General features: G+C 45.1%; 2 protein-coding genes across 3 annotated transcripts in view; one reads left to right on the forward strand and one right to left on the reverse strand.

The window, feature by feature from the left end:
- The window catches only part of EEPD1 (endonuclease/exonuclease/phosphatase family domain containing 1), a 52,069-nt gene extending 47,711 nt beyond the window's left edge, over positions 1-4,358 (forward strand). Inside the window, exons 6-7 of the mRNA XM_085537686.1 lie at positions 3,502-3,696; positions 3,848-4,358. Coding sequence (XP_085393812.1) covers positions 3,502-3,696; positions 3,848-4,044 — 392 coding nt within the window. The 3' untranslated portion in view covers positions 4,045-4,358. The remainder of the gene's footprint in view (positions 1-3,501; positions 3,697-3,847) is intronic.
- A 396-nt stretch (positions 4,359-4,754) lies between these two features.
- On the reverse strand, positions 4,755-22,697 carry MATCAP2 (microtubule associated tyrosine carboxypeptidase 2). 2 transcript variants are annotated; one of them, XM_015850125.3, is made up of 7 exons: positions 22,646-22,697; positions 18,464-19,146; positions 12,566-12,709; positions 10,777-10,909; positions 9,471-9,776; positions 8,962-9,059; positions 4,755-7,254 (listed from the first exon to the last, which is right to left on the reverse strand). In XM_015850125.3, the coding sequence occupies exons 1-7, from the start codon at positions 22,668-22,670 to the stop codon at positions 7,093-7,095; spliced, it is 1,551 nt and encodes a 516-aa protein (XP_015705611.3). In that variant the 5' UTR covers positions 22,671-22,697; the 3' UTR covers positions 4,755-7,092. The 2 variants fall into 2 exon arrangements, 1 of the variants encoding a protein (XP_015705611.3); XR_014942675.1 differs by lacking the exon at positions 10,777-10,909.
- Positions 22,698-27,993: the final 5,296 nt, after the last annotated feature.

Genomic DNA, 27,993 nt, shown 5'->3' on the forward strand with positions numbered 1-27,993 from the left:
CACCTCATTTCTGAGAATTTGCTTCTTATTCTGATACTTGCAAATTTAACTGCATTTCCAGTGGAGCAGAACAGCTGGTTTCAGATTCAAAGCGGTGTTGGCTTTGGTGATCTTTTCATAGGACCTGAGAAATCTAGCCCTTTGCTTACCGCTTAACAAAGAAGTACAAGGGTTACGGGGTTATAGTCATGATGATTTTCCTCTTGGCATAGTTTTGCAAGGTCAGTCACTTGAAAGCATTAAAATCCTCTTGTATAACACGAGAGGTAATTACGGTTTTTATGCACGCTCCGTTGTTTTTCCTTTTGAGCTGCAAGAAATCAGAGCTATTTTTAAGTGCTACAGATTGAAGTATTTGTCCACATACTTTGAGAAAGAAAAGGATGAAGGCAAACAAAAGGGTCATTTGTTTAATCCCAGAAGGCTGAATCGGGATGCAGATAACCATGTAGCTCTTCCGAAGTCAACAGAGATGCATTTCCGCTGCACCTAAATTTAGCCTGTTGACATTAGGGCTTCTTTTCGTTTGTGTTTTCATTGTCATGTGATGGGCACAGTACTGTTGTTCTTGACTTCATCTTTCACAAAAGGTGAAGTTCAAATTCCTAACATGTGGGATGCAGGTCTTGTTTCGTAAACAAATACTTGTGCACACGTGTTATTTTGAGTACTGAATTACTCTGCCAAAATCGATGCCAGGCTTAAAATTACCACCGTTCTTTTATTTTTTCAATGCCGATCCATAAAATATGATTAATTAAGACTTTGCCTGTTGCTTTTCCAGTCAGTCTGTGTTTCTCATCCCATTTTGCTGGCAGGTGCCTTCTTTGCTGTCGTACAAAGAAGACAAGCTCAAGAAGTTCAGTTATGCACAGGCTCCTGTAATGTCTCCATCCCCCACAGCAGCAGAGTACCCATATTTCTCCCATCAGATGAGTGGGTCCTGGTTTCTTCTGGTCCTCCTTTCCTCTCAGTGGTACCAGAAAGACTCGGTGGTTGTTTGCTGCTGGTAACTAACTCTGCAGCAACCCTTCTGCCTTCTCTTAAGCACTCTACCTGTTCATCTCCACTGTGGTGACTGTGACCATACAGACATTATCCCAGGTGTGCTGGTAGTGCTTGGACCCAGAGTTGGCTTAGTCGTCTTCTCCCATCTGGCTTGGCCATATTGCAAAGTGCCCATGCATCAGGCACTAAGCCTAGAAGGCGTCTGAGAGGTGGTAGGGAGCTCCTTAGCAGCCTTGGTGCTGTTAAATCCTTTCCATCATCTGGTTTTTGCGCTCTTCAGCAAAAATGTGGGGGTTTGAGTGTCTGTTTAATTCATTAGGGGACTGATTAGGGGCATGTGGAAGTCAAGGGAGAGTAACCTCCAGGTATCCCTTTGTACTGCTGTGGAACAACCAAGGGCCCCACCATTGCTGCAAGACAACAAAATGAAGCACTGCAGATGTCTTCTGGCACAGATGTTCAGCCAGGGATTTGCTGCTATGTGGAGCACCAGGAACTTCTGGTTGAGGGGACCAGAAAGAGACCCTTTCTCTTGGTGATGGGCTGGAAAACAGTTTTGGCTTCTTGAATGCTCACTGCACCCTGTTTATCCCTTCTCTGTCCACTTTATGTTGCGTTATGATTGTGCGCTTATCTGTTCTGCATGAGAAAGTTTAAAACAGAATACAGTGACTCATTTCCTGTGTATACACCAGACTGACTTTGTACCTGATTCCACGAACATATCTAGGTGTTATTTTAACCTCTGTTATTTCTGAGCTGTTCAGAACTGAGCAGTTAAAATTTCTATTTCTGATTGTGATTTTTTAATGTATTTTTTAATATATTTTAATATATTTTTCATGTAAGGCTGGAGGATTTGCTAAGATATGTATTTTGTGCAGGATCGAGATGCTGTTGCTGGGATTCCTGCCTGTCTATAATTTGTAATCCCCATCAAGGACTCACTCCCAACCTTTCCACAGTGGCCTTCTCCCCTTTATATCAGGAGCCAAGTGCTGCCTTGGCCATTAAGCAAACTTTATTCCTGGTGGATTGCAGCAGTGCGGTTGCACTTGTTGCAGTTTCCTGCAGCATCACGATGCCCAGACATGAAGCCATCAGATTCAGCCTCCTGCTCCAGATCTTGGTGTTTTTTTGCACTGCCATCTCACAGTGAGCGTGCTGCTTGGCGTGCTGCAGGAAGGGAAGCCTGCCTGCCTCACCAAATCAGAGCTGCAGAAGAGGAAGGTGGCATTTCAGTGGCACTGTTAAAGCATTTTGTTCAGATCACGAGAACAAACCAGTTTTCTCCAGGGGATTTGGTTCTTCCCCATTAGATCAGCTCTGATTCTCTTTTGTGTTCTGACAGATCTTAAAATAACTTGTGCTCAGGCTTGGGTTTTTGTTTCTTTTAAAGGTGGGAAGGTCAGTATCACCAGCACTTTGCAGAACAGTATTTAAACTTCACATCACATTCAATGTGAACACAGCTCACAAAGGGCAGAGAAGCTACAAGCAGTTTCATTATGTTTTCGTCACCTCTCTGCATCTTAGCAAGCAGAGTGTTTAGAAATATGTGTTTGTTTGCTTTTTGTAAGTCATAAACCATCAGTCTCTCTGCCCTCCTGCCCTCTCTTAGTTCATCTTTGAAGATCTGCAGGCAGAGTGCAATGATTCTGTTGTTTAACTTGTGCTCCCTCTTTTGGCTAGCTACTCGTACAGCAACAGCGCGCAGCAGGTCGATTTATCCACGAGCACTGCTTATGGTGGAGCAGTCTCTCAGTCCTCTTCCTCCGCACTTCAACCAGAGAAAGCAAAGGGACTTGGAGAATATAACAGTTGCCTTCTTTGAAATTGGCTTTGTGATCATTTTTGGTGCATTTGTGCATCCTTGTTGCAGTTTTCTTCCTTCACCAGTACCAGGGGCTGTGTTGCAGCAGTCTTTGCTCGGCTGTCACGATCCTGGAGCTTATCACACCTTTATGGCAGGATTTTGAGGTGGGCTGCAGGCACATCCATTCTCCTCTTACCCAGTGCACAGCTGGGATACCTCCATCTCCAGATACAGAGCTATGGAGAGCACATGCTGTGGATATAAAATTAAGGCCAAGAGTTTCTTTTCTTACTCAGTTAGGGTTTCCACAGAAAGGCAGGCATTTTGGACAAGTATTTCAAGTCATTTCCTTAGTTTCTTTGGAAATTAAGCCCTAGTCAAATTCTAATGTATCCAAGTTCAGCAGAATTTCTTCAGTCATGGAAGAATGAAAGCTTCTATAGCCAGCTTCTATAGACTTCTCTTCTACAAGTTGAACAGGATGGCCATGAGTAAGCAGGCAGTAAAAAAGGCTTCAAACAGCATTGCCTTCAGGAAGCAGAGTAAAGTTAGCTTTGCTACAAAGTACTTGTATATTTCCTCCTTTCCTTTGTATACCTCCTCCTCTTCCTTTTAAGCCGTGGGTGTCCATTCTTTCCATTCATTTCTCTTTTTTCTTTATTTTTTCTCTTTCCCAGGGGAAAAAGATGTGATCATCCTGGGAGATTTTAACCAGGCTCCCGACAGCAGCGACCACGACATACTGAGGAAGGAGAAGTTTCATCACTTGGTCCCTTCAAATACGTTTACCAATATCAGCACAAAGAACCCCCAGGGATCGAAGTCATTGGACAACATGTGGATCAGCCGGAGTTTGAAGAAGGTTTTCACAGGTAGAATTTCTTCTTGGTTAATTCATGTACCAGTGTGAGGTTGGCATTGGGTCAAACGTGGCTGATACTGCTTGGCATACAACTACTATTGCTGGACTACAACTACCTGAAAAGAGGTACCAATCTTCTTATGTGATTTGGTTTCTTGCAGGTCACTGGGCTGTTGTGCGAGAAGGTCTTACGAACCCATGGATCCCTGATAACTGGTCCTGGGGTGGAGTAGCCTCGGACCACTGCCCCGTGCTAGCTGAATTTTACATGGAAAAAGACTGGAGCAGGAAGGAGGTGACGCGGAATGGAAACGGGGTGACCGTTGAGCGCGACTCGAACACTAAGCATGAACGATGACTTGAACGGGAGGTGTCTCTCCTGTTCCAAGGGTCAGCCCATGGCTCTGCTTGCTGGAGGCTCAGCTGCGGAGCAGAAGAGCTGCTTCCTCCTCTCCCTCCTTCACTTGTCCTCCCCATGTCCAGAAAGCATCAGCACTTGCCTTTGATGGCTCTCGCTCCGTGCCCTCCATGGAGGGCACCACCCCAGCTCTGGGGTGTCTGACGGCAATAGAGTGGTCTGTAACTTTTTATAGGGATGCAATGGACCCAACTCCATTCCTGGAGATTTGGATGAGAATTGTACAGAAAATAAAGCGTACTTTTAATGCTGTATAGGATCTTGGCTAAAATGCACCTTCAGGAGCAATACATGGGTGTGAGGAGTGCAGCCTGGCTCACTGGGAGGTGAATGGGTGGGTGCCTTGGGGTGAGATGGATCCTACAGGGAGAAGGAAAGGATAAGAGAGCTTTGGTGCCTGCTGGTTGAGCTTTGCATCCTGTGGAGGGTAAGTGCAAGGAAAGTACCTGGGTATTGGGAACCAGCAGGACCTGACAGTATGTGGTGAAACAGGGTGACTCTCCCAACGCTGACAAGGCTCCCGTACAGGAACAGCATAGAAGTAGTGAGACGTGGATGTACAGCAAAGCGACTGGACCAGACAGCCACGAGGGGCTGTCATTGTGTCACTGATATCACGAAACTCTGCAGTGACATGAGCTCACATGCACTGCTGTCCAAAAACTTTATTACAGAACTTCTGTACCATGATTTAGTAACCAGGAAAAAATAATCAGGAAAACCTACAAAAGTTACACTTCAAAGTTTGGAACGCTTTTACAAAGGAGGAAGGACAAATACAACGCTGAAAAACAGAAGCAGACAAGTTTCTTGTCTGCTGTTGTGGTAACATCTTTATATAGACCACTTCCAGACTCTAACCTTGCTCTAAGCAAAAATACTTCTATGATAACAAAGAACAGAAGTCCAGTGATACCTACTGCTCTGGCAAAGACAGGACACAGGTCCTGGAGGGAAGCATCTTGGGCTGCAGTAACATCTCGTGGTGCAGTGACGGAGCCCAGGGGCTGCTGTAGGAAAAGCTGTGAGCAGGGTGTGCTGCAGCACTGCAGAAAGGCTGGCACTGCCTCCTGCCTTCAAGGACCTGTGACAGTAATACCCTTACTTTGTAACACACAACTACTGGGACACCTGATGTAGAACTGCAATTCTCTACAGTTAGTTATGAGAATAACTGTTCAAAGCTGTCCCTTTCAGGAGGGAGCAGCCCTCACATTCCCCTGGATCAGCAAAGTGAACCCGGTTCTCTGCAGCTCACTTGATTTGCTCTGAAGCTGCCTTTTTTGGCTGTGATCTTTGACTCGCCCCCTGCCATGCATGACTTTATTACGGCTTCTGGCAACGGAGCCAGTATCTGGAGAGCATGGGTGCAGAACAGCAGATTGTTCCCATGGGGCTGCTGCAGCGCTACATCTGCTGGGTTTGGTTCTTCGACAAAGCTGGGCAGGCAAAGCTACCAGTGGTCAAACTTGTAAAAAGAAGAGGAGAAAAAAAGGTTTCTATTTCTGCACATGGAGGCTGAAAGGCTTCCAGATGATAGCGAACAAGACTAACAATATAAAATTAAGGCTACAGTGAGGGGTTATTGGTCCCTGCCTTGAAAATAACCAAATTTAGTACATTTATGCTTGTTAAACACATTATATTTTCTGAAGCGGTCAGCCAGCTGCTGTGAGCGCACCCACAATGCTGCCTAAAAGGCAGCTGGTTTTATGGGATCATTCAAAAAACTTCGGATCTCTGAGCCCGTGTGGAGGAAAACTTGTCTCCACTTACTTGCCGTATCCAGTGCCGGGCCTGTTATCTGTGGGTCACGTCACAAGGGGAAGAACTGGCAGAAGCCCCCTGGGAGCCCTTCTTCCTGCACGGCCTCCTGCATCTCAGCTGCTTCCCAGGAGCTCAGAGGAGCGCTGCTAAAATGCTGTCTACTAAAACCAAACCGGTTCTCAAAGTACTTACAGGTGCAAAACTCAACTGGCCTCAACAATCCCTAATACTCTGAGTTCAGAAGATGTAGTTCATGCAGTAAGCCCTCCTGTGTCATCAAAGCTATTTATCACATGGCTAGCAGTGCCTTACAGTAACACACTTTCTCTACCTGTTTCTGAATATAGCACCGGCAGATAAAACAGAGGTAAGTTTGCTTGAAGGTGCAGCAGACCTGTAGGCACACAGGAACAGGGCACTTGTGAGTCTACTTTTCTCCACTTCCACATCTCATTCCTGCAATGAGCACAACTTCACTGTAGCACCGAGGCCTGTTTCTGCTCAAAAAGTGACTTGATGCTCTGTAGGCTCAGGTGACCCAGACAAGAAGTGAGCGCTGCCCGCTGTGCTGACTTATGTCCCCGCGTTCCTGAATTTATTGATTAAAAAAAAGTCATAAAACCATGGTTCTGCCCCGGCTTTCTTCCAAAATGCTGCCCTATAGAACTTACTAGCCATGATGCACTTGTCCTCAAAGGAGGGACACCCTTCCAGGACTCAACTTCCTAAACATGTACTGTACAGGCAGAGATGTGGAACAGCAGCCATCTGGGGGAACAATAAAAGATCATTTTGCTACCTGTTTGCAGTCATCGAAACAGCAATACCTGTCTTCCTTTTTTTCTTTAAAGCTGAATCTCCTAGTAAAGAAAAAACAAACAAGCAACTTCTTAATGGTAGTGCAGAGCTATTGCACAAAGACCCGCTCTGTGCACTGCGATTATTGTGATTAAACTCGCTGTTGTTGCTTAGCCTGCAAAACAGAGCAGGTGGCTGGACAGGTCACTGCAAAGGGATTCCTAAACTAGACTGAAATATGCCCAAACTCTTTAAGAAAGCATCAGTATACAATCACAATGCAAAAGGAACACAAAGGGACTTTTTCTGAATTCCACATACTCTGGCTGCCTTTTCCTCTTGCTCCACCCCTGCTAAGTCCATTTTTGTAAGCTCTCAGAAGTCCAGTTCTATATCCTCAGCTGCACAGACTGGCTGATATTCTTAGTCTATGAGTTCCTGGAGCTCCTCATCAGTCAGCTCATTGACCTCCATAATCTTTTCCAAGTGCTCCATATACCGGGCATGGTCTTGCAGAAAGTGTGGTACCCTCATGTTCTCAATCACAGCCAACCCTTTCAGGCGGTCTACATCTTCGTATGAGATCTGCAAGGAAGGACATGGGTTAGTTCTGCATTACAGCCCCACTACTTCTCTGCTGAGGCTGTAGGTTACCCTTTGTAGGTGATTAGTCACACCCATCGGTATTGAAGCCTTCTGGGTAGAGGAGTGACAATCTCAAACATTTTCCATCTTCTAAGGGCCTGCTACTCTTCTTTTGTAATGAAAGCTGAGGTTTTTCACCAGCATCTGATGATGCACGCTAGAACCTCAAGTCTTGAGGCCACAGTAGCTCAGGTGCTGTGAGTGATGGGCCAGAAAAAGATGAGTGCTTTGGCTATGCAATAATTACACAGACTGTCCTGCAAACACAGAACAGGTCTCCTTGGGCAGATACCTCGTGATGAAATATATGTGGTTGTTGCTTTGTCTCTGAGCTGCGTGTGCCGAAGCACCCTACAGACAGAAGCATATGTGCTGGCAAAAACACAAGCCTGGCTGTACGTTCTAACTGGCACATCCTGTTTCCTCCCAGCAGGTTTGTGCCAGGTGGCCCAAACCTTTTGACTCCCACACTCCTTCCAAGGAGCTGAGCACTGTGCTGTCAGGGCTCACTGGAAACAGCCTGCCTGCTTAGCAGGTGGTGGTCCCTGTTCAGAAAAGGTTAAGGCCAGCACGGATGATCCACCAACATGTAAGGGACATGGAAGTGTACTCTGGAGAGATAAGAGAGCCTAATCCAGATTGCTAAACCTGACCCAGAGGAAAATATTATCCTGAGAGTATACGGAGATATTTGAGTGAGTCCAGAGAAGGGCCACAAAGGGGGGTTGAAAAGAACTGAACATGTGACATAGACAGTGGAGTCCTCAGCAGCAGAGAAGTGGGAAGTTTCAGAGAATAAAGCTGCAGACTTACTTATTAGACACAGTGCAGGTTGGTTTTTTTTTTCTTCAGTTTTCTAACTTGGTTCAGTTACTTCCGTAGCTCTGCTCACTAATATGATCTTTTTGGCACAACAGGCAACACTTAATTGTGGACCAAAAGCCTCTATTGTAATGTGCCCTTTATCAACCAGGGATTGCCGAGCAGGCAGAAATGTTGGTATAGCAGCTCTAAAAGCAAGCATACTAACATTAACTTGAATGCTCCTTTATGTGAGCATGAACTCTGTTTTAAGAACTGTGGAATCTTATCCATCCAAGGAACTGGTTCAGTAAGCAACTGTTTCTGCAGTTAGAATGGTTTTGTGTGTTGTTTTCAGATAAAACAAGCAATGCCAATGGAGAGAAAACGTTCTCTGAATGCAGAAATATCATGTATTCTGGGAAAGACAGACTCAACCTTATGAAAAACAGTGAAAAAGAATCTGAGATGAAAAACATGCTGTTATCTTTCCCTTAGTGGAGGAAGGGGATGGCCTTAGCATCTGTGGGATGCTACATTCCTACTGGGACCACCACCTTATCTAGCAGCTGGCCTGCTTGCTCAAGGCAAGACAGGCAGTACCCTATAAAAGGAGGAAAGCACAGTCTGAGAAACATGACTGTAAAATCTTAATCTGATGGACAAGGAATGAAGAAAAACTGGTAGGAATTCTTAGGACTTCATAATATTTTTAACCTGCACTGCGTGTACCAGGCACTGTATGGAACAGAGATTTCTATCAAAGTAAAACAAAGCACAATCCTTGCAAACAAGCTTACTCAAATGGCAAAACTGTATCCTGTGGTTAAAGGTGAGTCCACTCACCTTTCCAAGTGCTGTCAGAAGGTGGAAATCAATGGACTCCCTATATCTCAGGATTCGGAGGATGCCGTCTAAGTACACCTGATCCTTATTGAAGCAGCCTGAAAAGAACCAAAGTAAATTGCATTCTCTCAGGGTTTGCTGAGGGCATATTTCTCTCAGAAACCACGGTAAATAGAACTTATCCCAGAGTTTGAAAACCTTCTACAGAATAGCTAGAAGGCTAAACCCAGGCAGTCTTCAAGAACATCTGCAGCAACAGTTTTGTAATAAGCAAGCAAGGAAATCAAACTGAGTTTGAGCTTCTTCGGTTTCACATTTTACACTCAACAAAAAATCCTTTACTGAATCAGAGTGCTTTTCCAGCCTTCTTTTCAATAGCAGAAATCCTGCAGTCTCATTTCAGAAAGTACAGATGCCTACTTTTGTAGTTTTACTTTGCTTAAGGAGCTCTGTGCACATTCTGAAACCTCCCTGAAGCACAAAAATACAGAGATAAACAGAGAACCCACCTGGCTGTGATGTATCAGTCCACCCTCTCTTGGCGCGTACACAGTAATCCCACCTGGTATTGGGGTCCTGGACAAATCTCCCCACGTCCTGGAACAGCTGGCTGAAGGACATCTGGCTGGCCTGATAGACGGTGTAGTAGAGCAGGGCAGCCCTCCAAAGGAAAGGGTCTTTGCGGAAGAGGACGCTGTGAATGCTTGCCAGCCCTTCTTCTGTAGGGTTGATTGGTTTCAACCCATGTTTTCTACGTCCATTCCAGTTGCACCAAGGCTGGCTATTGTTGTTAAAGCCCCGAAAATAATGAGTCCCTGAACAGAAAGGAATGTGAGACTTAGAATTAACATCTAAAGATTTAAAAAATAGGAAAACGTTAAAGCTGAGGTCAGTTTCAGAACTCTGAACTAGTAGGACTGAGCTTGGGTGAGAGTGTCAAATTTAGCACAGTCTGCAACAGGGAGTTTTGCCAGAGGTAGATAAACAGTGCAAATATTCACCTGCTGATCACAGCATGGAACTCCTGAAAATGCTTAAGGTACGTAAACATCAGCAGAACCCGAGTTCCAAAATCCAAGAAAAAGGAATTTTCCAAAGTGCCCTACATGCTGGTTGCCTCCAGCATGGCCTGGGCTTCGTGGTGAACAGAAAGGAGGAGAATCGAATGAAGGAAATGCTCAGGGAGCAGAAAAATTGCCTCTGAAACTGATTAAGGACCCTACCGCAGTCTTGTAAGAGACTGCTGTTCCATTTCAACATGAGAAATGATGCTCCAGGGCAATTACAGGGCTTATTCTTCAGCTGAAACTCAGACACTACCCAGGCTTATCTAGTTTTGATGTATTTAAGTAGAACAGTTCGTAGAAGTTTTCCAGAGGGCTTGGCCAGCCTTGTGTAATGCAAAATCAGTGCAATCCTGCTAGGAACTAAAGTATGCTCACATTTACAAGCAGTGCATTGTATCAGAAGGAGACCTGTCAGGTGAAATGGCTGGTTCTAAACTGGAACAATTGCACTATTTTTGTTTCCGTTTTTTAAACCAAGACTGGCTCTAGGTTGGTCTCACGAACAACATGTCCCTGACATATACATGCAACCAAAAGACCCTCAAGTGGGTTACCTTCCCTGCAGTGCACTTTGCAGTGATAAAATAAGTTTCTCCTTCCCTTTGGCACACCTACAGCACAGGACCTTTAGACAGGGATGTTGTTCCCTTCTTCTGTATATGTACGGTGCCTGGTCCAACACTGCAAGGTAAGTAAGAATGCATGCAAGTACTCCCCTTTGTCTGAAGAACTGATGGTAGGCTCATACCAATTTCATGTCTCAGCATCCCTTCCAGCCAGTGCTCTCTCGCAGTGGAGATATTGATAGTGAGAGTGGGGCGGCCATTCACCACTGTCATTGAGGCTCGAGAAAGCAGGTCCTCCGTGAGATGGACCACAATCTGAAGATGAGAGAGGCCAGGTATCAAAGAGCTCTCTTCTCGTTCCTGTTACCACTCTGTGCTTTCCTGTGGCCCTTCCAGTATATTTTAGAGAGGCCCTTGCCTTTCACAGCTTTTCCTTGCTACCTCTAAGAGACACTTGTGACAGCTGAGATATCCATCACCCACACTCTGATAAAACCTCCACACTGAGTGGGACTTTGAGGATTAACACAGGCAGGTAAAAGACTGCAAAACTGAATGTGGTAACACTGACCAGTTTGGGAGGGTAACCAAATGGAGAGTAAACCAGAGAAAATTCTGTTTTCAAAAAGTTTGCCATTATCTTGGAATTACTGAGAACTGAAAAATGTTAACAAAAAAGGACCCAGGAATTAAAGTCATTAACACAAGACTACCAGTTTTGACTTCCCTATGCAATAAAACCCCATCATTCAGCTTCAGGTTCAACAGCAACCAGTCCAATAAAACTCTTATTTAAGATTCAGGAAAGGCAGGTTAGTGCTACAGCACTTGAAGTACTGGTACTACTAAACTTTATTAATGCTTCTTCAGCCAAATAGAGTATTTTCATAGTATTTTGGACAATACTAACTAGATGTAATAGCCATACTTTTGCAGAAGGTTTCATTAAGAGGACATAGGATATTTGATGAGGGATAAGGACTCTGCTTCCACAAAGACAGAGCAAAACAGATATGGACACAAGGGGAAGTAAAAGCACAACAAAGACCTAAACTGTAAGGGTTTTTTTCTGCTTGCTCTAAACTGTAGTTCTGTAACCTCACTGTTAGAAACACAGGTAAAGTCTGGTATCAGTGTCAAATTACAGTCTCCCAAAATGTATGATGAGTTTAGCAGTGTCTCTCAGAATTATTATGTTTAGTAATTAAACCTTATTTCCCATTAAATATTTTTTTCCCATTCTTTTTACTATTTATCTCCCACTCCAGCCTTCTCTGGTTCACTGCCTATGACCTCATCTAAGCCTGGGGCTGTCAGCTGGTGATTTCGTTTGGAGTGGTTCTCTTTTCCTACGCTCATTTTCATCTTACTCTTCCAAGCAATTCAGCATTTAAAATCTCAAGGATAGGAAATAAGTTTGTTTGCACAGGACCCTAAAATGCTAAGAGTCAGGAAAAAAACACCACTTAAACCAAGGAATCCTCTTCCAGACGTTTTTATTCACTCATGTCACTTTCATTTGTTCAAATTCTTATAAAACAGTCTCTCGGGATGCTGATTATTTTTCTTGGCCTCTTCTTAACCCTACCACCTTTGGTGTAAATAATCTGATACAGGAGAATGGATGACAGAACTAACCAATAAATGGAAATGTGCTTCTCTACAAGTAGCTGTAAAAGGAGGGAAGGAAGGGTGTCGCTCTCGGGTAATCCCAGAAGAGCTGGTTTTAATAATAAGCATATATGAACCAGGAAGCTGGCTCGAAGGGGTGGCTGAAGTATTCACAAGGACTTTGAATCATTTCAATTGTTCAAAAATCGAACGCAACCATGAGAAAAATATGATGTAATGAATTTTCTGTTAATTAAGGAGTAAAGGCCTCCCACACAAACTGTCAGGTCCCTCCATGTGCAATGTGAAATGCCTAATACTTAAATAAATGCCCATTTTGCGATCTGCTGTATGCCTTACCTCACCAAGACAGCCTTCCTTCACCATGTATTTCCTAACATGATTCCAGATGCGGCTTTTGGTCAGCAAGCTGCCACCGGTGGCCTGTTCAAACTTTTCATAGCTTCCATATTTCTGCAGTGTCCGCTCCATGATGTTAATGGACTACAAAATACAAAAGCACAGCAAATGTGAACACAGCAAGACCCCAGTGTCAGACTGGCACATCTGCTTTTTCTTTCTCTGTCTCTCTCTTTTTTATTTTTCTTCTAACTTTTAACTCACTGGGAGTCTCTAAACCAAGTCAATAAACCTAGTTCAATCACATTCAGACACCCATTAATACCAAAGTATTGAAAAACGATTCTGATTCACTCATCTTCAATCTGTGTACACGTAAAACCATCCACCTACCACCAGTACTTCCCTGCTAAACCATGTTTCTTAGTGCAATATCTAAGTGTTTCTTGCCTGACTGCACCACCTCCCTGGGCAGCCCGTTCCAGTGCCTCACCACTCTTTTGAAGAAGAAATTTTTCCTACTATCCAATCTGAACCTCCCCTGGTGCAACTTGAGGCCATCCCCTCTCATCCTGTCAGTAGTTACATAGGAGAAGAGGCTGACCCCCACGTTGCCACACTTTCCCTTCAGGGAATTCTAGAGAGCAATAAGGTCTCCACTGTGGGCAAGAAGCAAAGCACGATGCCTATGAAATGATCTGAACTCTGCATGTTGAAGATGTTACTGGTGGGCTGTGGAATGCTCATTCTCAGTAATCTACTTCCCAATACATTATTTCACATCCTTAAAAGGAAACATGGCTGAGAATACTCAGCAGTAGCTCAGCCACAGGGAACTGCTTTTTTTCATAGATAGGAAGCTCTCGGGAGTACCAGAGAGAGAACATTACTGATATTACTTCAAAGAATGAATGTCCTTACTACGAAAATGCCACTAATAATGATGGTGGGAATCTTGCAGACTAAATCTCTTTTTACACTATAGAGTTGTATGCATGCACCAAACTGATAACATGCTTGTTTCCAGCTATGTAGTTCCGGCATCATCATATTGGATTACTGTCTGCAAAAAGAGGATTCTCACAGCTACTAAGAATCTCTATATATATTTACACACATATATATATAATCTAATATTTTTCAAGTTGAAACTAAGCAACTCTGAGTAACTGTCACAAAAGCCATAGATGCTAGTTATGGTGTGTTTTTATAGTCCTGTATCTCTTTGATGAAAGATGAATTACCAGAATGAATGTGAAAGTGTCTTAGTTTCAACTGTGATGGAATTGTTTACTTCAGAGTGCTTGGTATGATGCTGTGTTTTGAGTCTAGGAGAAAAACAATACTGATAGCACACTGATGTTTGTAGTTATTACTAAACAGTATTGTACAGAGCCAAGGCCATTCCATATGCTCAGCTCCCCAGCCACTGTGCTACCTCCAACCAAAGCTCAGGCCTTGTCAAGAACACGGAGCTGTCATGCTCTAGGCTCACCTGTGGTGGATTTGGGATGGTCATGGCCTGACACAGCACCCCAAAACAAAGTCCTGCCAGAGGAAACTGTGTGCCACCTCCAGGCCTTGTGGCTTTTGGATTGCTCCCAGAACCCAGCCCATTTTGGCAGCTGGCCCCTGTGGCCTACATACCTGTACTGGAAACCTATGATGTAAGTGGGACTTTACTTCCCAATAACTTCTTCATACACTATATCTTGTATAAATACAGGGGCATAAAGTAAATAATATTTCTGGAGACTAGCAGCAACAGGAACATGAACTTCAACCCACATGGCAAGCTGTCTTATACAAGATGTATCAAACCTGTCACAACTATGTCAGCTTCATAGTAATAATAATACCCTGCTGTGTTCAATAGCACTTATAAAAATGACGGAGAGATGAAGATGCAAGGTGTAATAGAGCTGCATCAGTCTGAGTTATAGTACAGGCCTGAGTCAAAGCTCTCCCATGAGGCCAACGCCAGGGAACTGCAATTCCCCATGCAGATGAGGTAGATCTTTCTGCATTCAAATGTATTTTGCACAGTTGTATATAGAATGGAAATTGGGTCCATCCACTGAGCCTAGCTTTCAGAAGGCCACAGGCAAGACTGTCTTAGTTCCATTTCTGCCTTGCGCTGTGGGCCTCAGACCTGGATGAAATACTCAGTAGAGCCACACGAGGGCAGAACAGAGGAGGATAATCACATCCCTTGTTGCTGTGATACAGCCCACTTTCCATACCTCTTGAAAAGAGGACAGATCTGGAGTACTGACCAGTACTGGAGTACTAATGGATGAGAGCTTCAAGATGCAGCTTTTTATATGTTGGTTTGGACATACCTTGGTGTGCAAAGTACTTTCTAAAACCACCTAGCCACAATAAATAGCAACAAGAACACTGAACATGAATGAGACCTTCTGCTTGGCTCTCCATGCAAGGAGACTCCCTGGTGCTGAATCCTAGGGGGACTTCAAGTGGTGAGGAAAAGGTTTGGGACTTTTTAGCATCCCAGGCTCTGAGTACAACACAGAGCCCCTCGTGTGGGTTTCTACGCCTGCCTCTGAGATGACTCAAAGTCAAGTGTTGCAAGAACCTGCTGGGAAAATACAGAACAGGTTGTCAGCTCTTGACCCTTCCAGCACACAACAGTGAGCTTATTTTCTGGCCTTTAGTCCAGTAAGGAAAAGCAAGGTACTGATCTCAGCGCTGTTCAGAGACAAATAAAATTCTCAAGCAACATGGAGAGGACCAAAAGAAAAGAAGTACTATTTGACTGTACTGGGTCAATTATCAGGAGAAATTAGCCCTGTTCTTATCACTACTATCTAAAGTGTCTCACGGAACCACTTTCATCACAGCTAAAAGAAACATAATTTACAACTACAAGTATAATTTGCACAACAAACTCTGATGATGATCATGAAAGTAATGAAGAACTAATGAGAACAACGCAAAACTCTGTGTAATTATCAGGTTTAGGTTTTGGTAGTGTCGGCTTCTTAAAATTATTTATAGCCAAACAGCATTCTGAATCATCCATATATAGCAATATAACTTAATCACTCAAGAACTATTGTAGTTTTATGTACTGATAAGACACAGTCATGTACAGTTTGAGGCAACCAAGTTAGAAAACAGGCCCAGTGACAAAAGAGACAGCTCCCCAGGCTCAGCTGAGATTTGTAAGACAGACAAACACTTGCAGGCACCACTGCTTATACCCCTGCACAGCTTGTTTGTGTGTGAAGTGAGAAGAAAAACCTCCCAGAAATATTCCTAATTAAATACTCATACACACTGCATCCTGAAACAAATTTCTGCCCCTACAGCAATAGCACCAGAAGCCCTCATCCACTATGTAGAAGAGGGAAGCCCGTGTAGTACCCTAAGAACTGTGCTACTTAGATGACATCATCAGCCTTGTGTTGCATGTTAATCATACACTTAATCTATAAATCTTATTTTGGGAGCATATTTAGTTAGTAGCAGAGAATGACATTTCACAGTTAAGTGCTCCTTAGGGCCAGTGATGCATTCTTGGGAGTTCAACACACCTCATCTATGACCTGACCTGGACACTGCAAGGGGTTACCATGTTGAATGTCTTGTCGCTTAGCCTTCCAGCTCCACTTCATTGCAAGTTAATTCTAATGACTAACGTGTATGTGTGTAGTGCAAACAGAATGTGGCATAGTTATTTATTCACTCAAAACTGCTATTTTCTTATGACTAAAAGGGAAAAGGATGTATAGCTCTTTCACAGGAGGGATTACTCACTCAACAAAATGACTTATTTTAAATGACAGCTTTCCTGCCTTTATGTACGGCTCAAGAAACATAAGCATTCACAGGCAGATTACTTCAAGTTGCATCTTCTCTGCTGATTTTGGTTCAGCAAACTCCAACTCTTAAGTCATGTGCCCTGCGACAGTCTGGGAGGGTAATTACTTCTAGCTAAGTATTGCCACCTACGGCATGTGTGCAAAAACACATGGCTTAAGTGTTGGCTTAAAAGAAAATGAACAATGAAGGACAAGGTGCTTGAGCCAGGAGAGTAAATAAGATAATTTGATGGCACTGATATAGCACAAAGTTGCTACACTGATCCTGAAACACATTACAGGTGTCAATCAAAGTGAAAAGCTACAAGTCTGCGTATCACTTTATATTTCTCAAGTTCTCCTCCCTGGGAGCACATCTGGTGTGATGCACAAAAGGACTTTACTGTGAAGAAGAGCTGATGAAGAAGGAAGAGAGAAACAAAAAAGCAGAGCAAAGTTTGGAAAGAGAGATGTTAGAATTACTGCTTTCAAATGTATTCATAATCAAAAAAATTTTTACTGCATGACCGTGCAAAATCAATTATTAAAAGAGATGGGCTATGCCCGACATCGAAGATTTTCTTTGATTTGACTAAAGGCCTGAGGACAGATGTGGGTGCTCACAGGCCTGTGTTTCCCCATTGCAGAACTGTTAATGGCTTGCAAGTCCTTTCTGTTCTTTGTCTTTCTTTAGTTCAAACAGAGCAAGCAGTGGGATTCATTTTCCAGAACTGTTTCTGCAGTGTTACATCAAGCAGTCCCACAGATTGTATAAAAGCAGAAAGGAGCTGTAAGTGACAGAAGGGCGCCACCTGCTGGGCTTTGAACTGCGCTCAAATGGGGTTTTTTAGGTATTTGAATGAAGGGCAGGATTTTGTTCAGTATCTTTAGGAGCCGAAACGCCCAAGAAATGCTTTTTTTGCTAAAAACCTGACGATAAAAGAATTTCAAAAACTGAGGAATAACTCATTATGTAAAAGGGGGAATTTTCATAACAGTGCGGTTTCGTACATCAGAGTTAATTTACTTCAATGATTAATGTTATTAATGTCGTTATCCATGGGTTTCTTTTATCTATCTCTGGACTGGAACTTCAGCCAGGATCAAGGACACTGCACTGATCTGCTGCATGATTTAGCTTAATGTAATGCAAATACCCTTTCAAAAGCAATTAAAACAAGGAAAATCAACATATTCAATATATTCAATAACCATGACATCAAATAACATCCATCTCCCAGTCATTGTGTCACCCAAGAGGAGTGGCAGAGTTTCTTTGCTTTTCCCCCCTCTGTTTATTAAAGCCTCCTTATGCTTGGTATTATTTCTGGCCTACACTCTGCTTCATTGACTAAAAAGGTTTTTTTTTGCCTTAACTGGGTTTACATGGAACATAATTTATGAGAAATAGCACCTTCTGCCCATTACATCTTTTAAATATTAGGCGGGCTTTCATTTTTCAGCCAAAAAGACAGCTGTATTATGGTATGTACTCATCACTGATGCACGTTTCAAACAATACAGGAGAAATGCAAAGACAAGCACCCTTCACCTGCTACAAAGGCAAACACCTTTATGTATTAGATGGGAAGGAAGGGAAGGGAAAGGAAGGGGAGGGGAGGGGAGGGGAGGGGAGGGGAGGGGAGGGGAGGGGAGGGGAGGGGAGGGGAGGGGAGGGGAGGGGAGGGGAGGGGAGGGGAGGGGAGGGGAGGGAAGGGAAGGGAAGGGAAGGGAAGGGAAGGGAAGGGAAGGGAAGGGAAGGGAAGGGAAGGGAAGGGAAGGGAAGGGAAGGGAAGGGAAGGGAAGGGAAGGGAAGGGAAGGGAAGGGAAGGGAAGGGAAGGGAAGGGAAGGGAAGGGAAGGGAAGGGAAGGGAAGGGAAGGGAAGGGAAGGGAAGGGAAGGGAAGGGAAGGGAAGGGAAGGGAAGGGAAGGGAAGGGAAGGGAAGGGAAGGGAAGGGAAGGGAAGGGAAGGGAAGGGAAGGGAAGGGAAGGGAAGGGAAGGGAAGGGAAGGGAAGGGAAGGGAAGGGAAGGGAAGGGAAGGGAAGGGAAGGGAGGAACAAAATGCAACCGTACCTGCTTAAGAAATCTGTCAGATGCTTGGCTATGCTTAGCTAAAACGTTTGGCAAAGCAGGGTTTGCATATTCAAACTGAGGATTGTATGTAAAATCTGACTTAAAGAACTTCATTTTCTCTTTCTCCACGTTGGAAGGCTTGATTGCAGTTAGCAAACAGAGTTTTCGGCCAGAATCATCTCCCTCTTTCCTGTGGCTTTTCGATGACTGGGATTGCTTTGGCTTTGGCTGATTACAATGCCTCTTAGCTCTACTTCTGGGTCGAGGGGTCAGTCCTGTGCCATTCCCTGCAGCTGAGATGCTGTTTGCAGGCTTTACACCATTAGACACGGGGCTGGTGATGAGGACAGAGGGCTGCTGGTCTGAGCAGCACCATCCACTGCTGAGCAAGGGCAGCGGGTCCTTGATTTTGCGGTGCTCGTTGCTTCGCAAGGTGCTGGAGCACTTTGTGGCTTTCCTGTGTTTCTTGTGGTGAGCGGGTGACTGCTTCTGAGCATTGTGCTTTTTCTCTTCCTTGCTCTGCAGAAGGACGTTGTAGCTACTGGTTCCTGTTGTGAAAATGTCCTTAAGGACCCCAGGAGATGGATGCTGGAGGCTCTTTTCGTTGTTGACATTCAGTTTATGTTCTTCTGGTATCAGGATTGATTTCTTAGAAAGTTCTTGCTTAGGCCAGTGAAGTTTTTCTGCATTCATGAGGGGAAAAAAAAGGAGCTGAAAACAAATTTGACTGTTTCACATCTTAAAAGACTCAACTACATAAATGAGATGCACAACTTGTCTTAACTACAGTCACATCGTGTTCAACTTGACTTCTAGAGGAAGTTTGTGAGGGAGTACATGGCCTTTACACAGCTCTGTATGGATTTGTGACGTCTAGTCAAACAAGTGCTCTGTGCTTACCTCTCCATGTACAAACACACATCTTGCCTGAGTGTGACCTGTCTGCACCAAACCACTGACGAGTTTAAAGTGAGATTCTGTGCATGGCTCTGTGAATGTGTGCTCTCAGCAAACTTTTGCTTTAAGCTTTTGCATAGAAGCAACACTGCAAAGCAATACAGAGGCATATATGGCTCCTTTAGTGAGGGAGCTCTCTGCTCCTGCTCTGACCCCCGATACAGGCTACACAGGAGGGGAGTCCCCGATGCAGAGCAGCAGCATGCAAAAGGCACTGAGAATTAAGACTGTATTTAACATTTGTGCTGGCTCATTAGACTGAAGTGACCTGTTCACTGATTCCAGCCTTCCCCCAGCACAGTTCATCGCGGAGCACTGGGTGAGCTGAAAGTCAATGCACAAATATATCCTGCCACTAAGAAACACTTCTTACTTCTGTATCTAAAATAAGAGAATTCACAGAATGAGAGATATGGCCAGAGCCTGATTAAAGGTCCCCAGAAGGGATTTGAGCTTCAGTCCATAGTTAAACATAGCAGAGCTGTAATTGCTTTACAGACAGTAATTATACTCTGAATGGAATATTAGCAAGAGATCATTAAATGCCTCCAAGGAAAATAAATAAATAGTAGCTTAGTAATTCTAGCTTTATTTTCACAGGAATATTAGGTTTTCCTCTCAGTGTAAGCTCCATGTATTTCCAAGTATTTCATACTTCTGAAGCTTCCGGGCAATGTGAACTTATATCCCTCAGTTCTCCTGCTCAAAGACACTCTGAGAAGCAAAAAGACAGAGGTCCTGCACGTGTGAAGAGATGAAAAAGAACATCAGCCTAAGACCTTACCCCACCCAAAGATAGAGGTAGAAATGTGCACTATGAACTATATGCATTTTATATAAATTTATATGCATTGGTATATATTTTATAAAATGTTATTGTAAGGGAAACTGTTGATCACAGCCTGAACCTCTGATTAAACCATCTGAGGCAAGTGACGAGTCAGCTGCAGGAGCACAGGTGAAGGTAATTCAGCTGTGCTCCCAGAAAGGGGTGGAGCTTGACTCCACCTCTCCTGGATCCCATTTAAGGGCTGACCACCACTAAGGTAGTATCCCTTTCTGGAGATTGCTCCTGTGTGGAGTTTTTGTGGTGAATTTCAACACTGGTGAGTATCCATCTCAACCGCAGGCCTTAGTGTTGGTGAGTCTTTCCTTAGATATTCTCTGGCTTTTCATTTACTCTGTATAACTCCTATGTTAATTTCATTTGCAGCTTATATATGTAGTATACTTAATTGATATGAATTTTGTATTTATTATATAGATTTATTTTTATCTTATTTACATCTTGTACATATTGGTCACTTTTATATAAGTGTTCTGTGAATTTGGTATTTCATACACAGAGTGAACAGGAAATGGTAGAGGTCTGATCTTCAGTGAAGTCAGAAGTGGGATCAGCATAATCACAACCTTGGGCTTCCAGAGGGTGGACTATGAACTACACAGGGCAGTGCTGGGGAGAATCCTTTGGGAGTCTGTTCAGGAGGGTAAAGGGGTCCAGGGAGGCTGGTTGCTCCTCAGGGAGGAAGTCTTAGAGGAGCCAGCTGTCTGTCTGTGCTGCAAGATGGGCCAGAGGGGAAGAATGCTGGTGTGAATGAATAGGGAACTTCTTATGAGGCTCTGGGAGACAGAGAGTCTCCCTTGAGTGGAAGAAGGGACGGGCAGCTTGGGGAGAGTACAAAGAAGTTGCTGAGATATGCAGGAAGAAAATTAGAAAGGCAAAAGCCCTGCTTGAACTCAACTTGGCCACTATAATAAAAAGACAACAGAAAAATGTTCTATAAATATATTAACAGCAAAAGGAGGGCAAAGGAGAATCTCCATCCTCCACTGGATGTGGTGGGGAATGTGACCACTGAGGATAAGGAAAAGGCTGAGCTTCTCAAGGCCTGATCAGCTGAGTTTGGTTTTTGCTGCCCCATGAGGTGGGTTAAAAGTGCAGAGCAACAGAGCGAGCCAGTTCAACCCTGTCTGGACAGGCTGTGTTCTTCCACCCTGCTCACACAAGTAAAACCAGGTCCAGCCCCATCTCAAAACCCACTGTTTTCAAGATACCTGCTGGAGCATTCAATACTGGGCTTAGTCTGTACAGCAGGCACAAACATACAAACCATATAATATACTACAGCCATGATAATTGTCACTATGGATAATTTTATTCCTGCATACCTTCATTCCTGAATGTGCAGCTATTCCTGCATCACAGTGGTACTGGAGAAGGGATGCACCCCAAACCTGCTAACAGTGCATACATGGGAGCCACATACTTCATGATAATTCTGTGCTAAGAACACACTTTCAATGCTTACGTTGCACACCTTTTACCCACTCACTAGCTTTGGATCTCACCAGGCTCTGCCTAATCTTGTCAGAGGCCATTAGAAAAAATGTTATGTTTTATAACATTCAGAATCCAGGTTACACTGATTGCTTCCTTTTGAAGCATTGAGCTTATACTACACTGTAACACTCTTCCTTTGATACATCTTGCAAATGCCCAGTAATGTTACAAAGGCCTTTATTTTAGGTATTCGGGTGATGTGAGTAGATCAAATAGCCGTATGAAATTAATTATCTCTGGATTTAATGATTTAGGGTTGCAGAGGGCTGTAGAAAGAATATTCTGCAACAAACAGGCTATGGAGAGAGTTATGTATGACTCTATGAAGTTCCACTGACTCTCAGATGCTACAGGCTTGTTTGTGGAGTAAGAATCAGACCAAAATCTGGTAGTGCATTTCTTCACGGTTAGAAATGCCTTTAAGGTTTACGAACACGCAACCGAAGAGCAGAGGCGGCGCTGGCAGGCGGCAGTGCCCGGCTCCCGCTAGGGCAGCAGGCCGGGACGCGGCCACAGAGGGCTGAGTGGCCCACGGCCCCGCTCAGGATGAGGGGCGAGCGGCTGAAGGCTGAGCACCCCAAACAGCCCCTTTCCTGTGGAGAAACGCTGCTTTTTGGACAGCGCGGCCCCCGCCGTACGTCAACGTGCCCGCACGGATGGAGCAGAGCCGTGTCTGTGGGGAGTATCGCTGACGGCTGTGCCGGGCTCTCTGTGACAGGCCGAATTGAACCACGGAAAAGAGCTGCGGGAAAATATCGCCTCGCATCACCCGCCCTGAGTGTTTCCCACACGCGGCGCCGAGTGCCCGGGGCGGGAGCGGGGAAAGCGGCGCCGTCTCGCCTCATCCCAGGCGCTGGGCGGCACGGCACGGCGCTACTCACCGGTAACACGGATGGATTCCAGCATGGCGCTCCACCTCCCCAACGCCGTCCCGAGGCCCGGCCGGCAGCAGCCGCCCCAGCGGAGCGCCCGCCCTCAGCTGCCGACTACAAGTCCCAGCGTGCCGCGCGCCGGTACAGCCCCGCGCGCCCCGAGCGGGAGGGCCGAGGTGCACGCTGGGAGCTGTAGTACGATACGTCACGCCCCCGAATGCAGAATACCTGTAGCTTCCCCCCTTGCCGTCACCCTGTACGACCTGTCTGTATGGTCTCTTAGCAGGCTGGAGGAGCCCTATTGCTGTCCCAACCAGGGTACCCTCTTTCTTTTGGCCCTGACAGAGTGGATTTCTTGGCACTGTTTTACACACAGCCATCCATCCACCTGAGGGGCAGGACCAGCCGCACGGACTGACCTGTTCATCTCATAGTTCTGACTTCTTTCTTCAAAGAAAAGTAAGAAAAAGAGACGTGAGGGCACATGTTTAACTCAGTGCCACCTCCCACATGAGGACAGGGACTGCTCGAGCAATCCATGACCAGACTGAAGCACCAGAACCAGCTCTGAGGATATTCAGGCTCCGTTTCTCTGTCACTGTCACACCCAGTGTCCTCTTTAGCTTGAATTCCTTCATGAGGAGAGGCGATGTGTGCTCTGTTAACGTGCCCAAGTTTCACCTAAAAGAACCTCTTTGCTGGCACAGCTAGAAAAAGGAACCCGCAGGCTTGCCACCAGCTTTCAGACTGCAGGAGCTGAACAGTTTTAAATATAGCTAGATAAGCTGTCACTAATCAGCGACAAGAATTGCAGGGAAAAACAAAACCGTTTGTGAACTGATTCAAGCAGTGGAAATAATCCATATAGCAGATAAAGAAACAGTGGATGGCTGCTGCAGTATGAAGCAGTGTACCACCTTATCGTAACTCCGCAGTTCTTTTTGCTGCTTGGACTCTCCATTCTCATAGAAATGATGCTTATGCTTGGAAGTCACAGCAATGGAAGTGTTAACCCTGGGTTGTGAGTTACACGCTGACACTCCTCTCCTTGCTCCCTCCAGGGCTTGCCCTTCCATGTTTTCTATGTCCCGTCCCCTTCACCCTGATGCTGGCAAGCCCTTTTTCACTGAGTGCTTGGGCAGTCGCTTACCCCTCAATCTGCTGCCTCCAGCTTTTTTAATTCTTATTTTTACTTTTCTAACCTTTTTGCTTTGCTGGATGGCTTGAAGGTTTCATTAGGTCACGCTAGCTTTAGCAGGAGGATGATAAAAGCAACTGCAGAAGGCACAGAGGAGGGAAGCTAAAAGGCCAGCTGCCCTTGTATTCTTCCTTGGCTCCCAGCAAGCTTTGTCACCTTTGGTGATTAACAGCATCACACGGAAAGCTCAGTCAACAGAAACATTAAGTATTGCAATACAAAAAGAATTCCATATATACATATGTTTAATGTACCTCTAACTGTTCTGACTCGAAAGGCAGCTTATTTACTGTCTTCTGCCCAGGCAATTTCACCAACCAGGTGATCCCAGCTGACCACCCTCCCGCTTGTACTCTTTCTAGAAACTCTTACTGAAACATCTGACGTTGCCAGATGACTGCAGCTGCATCTTTCTTTTCTAGTACGTGGCAATGGCAACACATGATTGTAGGGAGCTGTTACACATACAAATGCTCCTGTTCAATGGGACTGCTATTTTAAGACACCCAGCAGAACACAGCGTGACGTGGCTATGTTAATCACGTTAATTTATCCGCCAAATTTGTTCCTGCTTTATGCCAAGGTGGCTCGGTAACATAAAGATAGCCTGAAAATGGGCAGCGTTTTTGAAAGACACGATTTTTGCAGCAATAGATGAGACTCTGTCATGCTTGGCTGAATGGAGGTCAGCAGAGTCCGGGAGCTGAAGCCAATGCTGTGGACAAGAGGAGACCCCTTGAACCTAACATTTCACCTCATGGGAGCTGTACACCCTCTCATCTAGGACAGATCAATAGAGAAGGAGAGTCTTTGTCTGTCCTGGAAGGTGGTCTTCTGGGAGTCTTGTTTGCAAGGAAAAGTACTGGGCTCAGTGAGGGCAGATCCCAGGGTGTAAGCCCACTTTCTTTTCCAGATACCAAGTACATACCTGGTACTGCTTCCAGGCTTTGCTCTGCAGATGCTTTCCCTGTCCCTCTCACACAGAAGGAGCAATGAACTCATTTTCATATTCCTTCAGTTAATGTTTTCTCTGTCAAAATTGATTTGAAGTACAAGCAGTGGAAAATATCACGTATTTTTAATCCTCTTTAACACAGCCAGTTTTATATGGTAACTATATTTGTAGTTTCTACTGAAGCAGAGATGATTATATTACAAGTGTCCATTGTGAGTGGCTCTAGGGAAAACATTATCACCATTACATTTTCATAGTATTTCTTCAAATTTCAGTAGAATTTCTCCCCATTGCATCTGCTGCTATTTATTCAGATACGTTTTTCCTTCCTTCCCCAAACAGAGATAAACAGATTTCCAAAGCAAAACTTATCCTAAAATTCTAAGTAACACCCTCTAGTGTCGACATGTTACTACAGCACAGAATATCTCTCTTTTCTGCTTTTTTGCTGTTGCTACCATATCAGCTTGGGCAGAACTGTATGTATTTTCACTTCAGCATACAAGTGCCAAGACTAAAGCATCCTTTGAAGTATTTAAAAGCAATGTGGTAATCTCTATAAAGGCTAAAGTCCAAGCTTAATTTAAATCTGTGTGCTGTTAAAAGTGTGACAGACATTACTGGTTTGAAACTAGCTTTCAAAAAGCACAGCATACCTTTAAAACAGTTCTGTTATTTACAAAGGCACTTTAAGGGTGCTTGTTAAAACGTTTCTTGCCACATGTTCTGTTAGGGTGAAAAGGCTGTTAGCTTATCTCATAGTCCTTAGATATTCAAAAGAGTTTACCTTTTTCTTCTATGCATGTCTTAAAATCTCTAATGTCTGTTTAATGTTGGGAATCTGACCTTTTAGCCTGTGAATTTACAGTCATCATTCATGATTTTAAAGAGACACGAAGTTTCCTAAACAAGTGATGCACTCTGTTACACAATTCTACCTCTGTTTTAAAACTTGAGGCTCTGAACAGCTTTCTGGGCTTACAAATGCACGTTTAAAAGACAAGGGCAGGTATAGATACCTCGTGTACAGCTTCCCAGGCCTCTTAGCATGGGCTCAGCAGTGTCCTACAATGAGCAGTGAACACAGCTCTCCAGCTGTGACACACACTAACAACAAGCTGCACCTGGTCAGTATATTTCTGCGTATTTCTGGTCCCCACGGGGCAGAGGGAAACCTCTGCAATAACACAGATAAAGTAGAAAGCTACATCAAAGAGGAAAGGAGTATCTCCCAGCTGTATTTGCTGGTGCCTTGTTACCAGAGGCATCAGTCCTACCAGTGCCAAATGATGCCCAACAGGAGAAGCCCTCAGACCAAGGCTAACCTTCAGTTTTCCGTATGCAAAGCGGGGATGGCACTTCTCTGCCCAGTCAGATCAGATCACACAAGGCCAAATTGTCTCACTTTGGGATTAGGTTGGGATGCAACAGGCAGGAGTCAAGATACTCCCCTCTATTCTTATCTTCTGCACCCCAGTATAGATCATTATAAGACAGGCCAACAAACTTATCTCTATGCAAGGATGAGCAAACGTCCAGAAATAATGGCTGAGTGCTGAGAAAGTACATGTTATAATGTTGGTAATTCTACTGAGCATGTGTCAATAAAGAAAGTTCACGTAGAGGTCAAGCAAAGATCACTAGATGAAGTAGAAAACCATCAGTTGGACTATCATGATGCTAGAAGGATGCTAGATGGTAGAAGAGACTGTAGAATAGAAGGCTGGAGAGCTCATAAATGACTGCCTGAGATAGGCGTGTATCTGTTAATTGTCTCATGTGTAATTGATGAATATGTACTAACTGTGGAAATATAATGGATTCTGAATCATGTGACCTTTGAAGCCATTATGGTGGAAATATCCCCAGTGCTTCCCAATGCCGTAATAAACATACCTGCTACGTAACCTTACATGGGTAATGGAGTTTGATTCTTCAAGTCACCGAGCATTGTGAAAGCAAGGCTGGGGATGCTCTGAACAGAAACTGCCCACTGTGGAAGCAATTCTGCTCATGGAGGTCATTAGAGAAGCAAAACGCAGCACTTCATGCATTGTTTAACTCCAAGCAAAGCCAAGTTATCTCCGCTCTGTGTAATACATAGGGAGGCATGAAAGTCCCCAGAGCAGCTTGGCCTTTATCCACGTCCATGAAGTGGTGCATGTCATAAAGGCATCAAAGAACACCTGCTGGACCAAGGCACTTCTTGGAACTATCTGCAAAAGTAATGCTGCCCATACAGTATGGCAGGTGGGGGAACAAGTGAGTCAGGAGCAAGTCTTCCCTGCAATAGCACACAATTTTGTCACTGAAGCCTGTTTTCTGAAGGAGTCTGGGAGGGTCTGAATATCTTCAGGGAAAAGCACTCCACAGCCTCTCTGACCATCCTGCTCCAGCAGAGGCTCTGCCACCCTCCCAGAAAAGGAAAGGTGGTTTTTCCCACGTTCAGATGGAATGTCTTCCATTCCGGTACCTCGCGTTGCTCAAAAGCCCGAAGGATGCCTGCTGATCTATGCATGATCATTCGACAGCTCAGCTCGGAGGGCTGAAGCCAGTGAAACGACACGAGAGCGTCTGGCCGGAGCAGGAAAGCAGCCCACGGCCGGACCGCGCCGCCCCCCGCGCTCCCCACGCCGCAGGCAGCGCCTGACGCTGCTGGACACCGCCCAGGCCGCACCGCGCCGCTCAGCACGAGGAGCTCCGTGCCCGGCACGGGCCGAGCAAACGCCGTGCCCGCAGCCTGCCCGGCCCTGCCGTGTGCCCGGCCCCCTCCCCAGCCCTGAGGCCCGGGCTGCGCCTCACCCCGCGGGGCACAGCCGTTCCAATGGGAGGGGACACGGGACGCCCGGGGCAGACCGACAAGTACCGAAAACGACACGAGGCGCTTTCTGGCTTTACTTTGACATTTTATTGTTCCGTTTTCTTTGCTTGTCGTCTTCGCCTGGTTCCTCGTCGCGCCTCTCTGCAGTCCTGACGGAGCACGTGGCACAGCCCTTCCCTCTTGGCGTCCGATGCATCTTCCGCTTCCCCCGGGCAACAGCTGCTTCTGTCGCTTCTGTGGCACCGCCTGGAGGCCGCGGGGAGCGCGGGGCCTTTCTCCGTCCTCCTGCTCTTGGCAGCGGCTCCTCAGAGCCCGCCGGTCCCGGCCCTGCCCTCTTGCTCGGGGCTCGCTCTGAGGCCGCACGGAGGTCGCTCGCGGCCGCT

The sequence above is a fragment of the Coturnix japonica genome, chromosome 2, assembly GCF_054131305.1.
Source record: "Coturnix japonica strain WE chromosome 2, WE-NBRP24, whole genome shotgun sequence".
Classification (NCBI taxonomy): domain Eukaryota; kingdom Metazoa; phylum Chordata; class Aves; order Galliformes; family Phasianidae; genus Coturnix; species Coturnix japonica.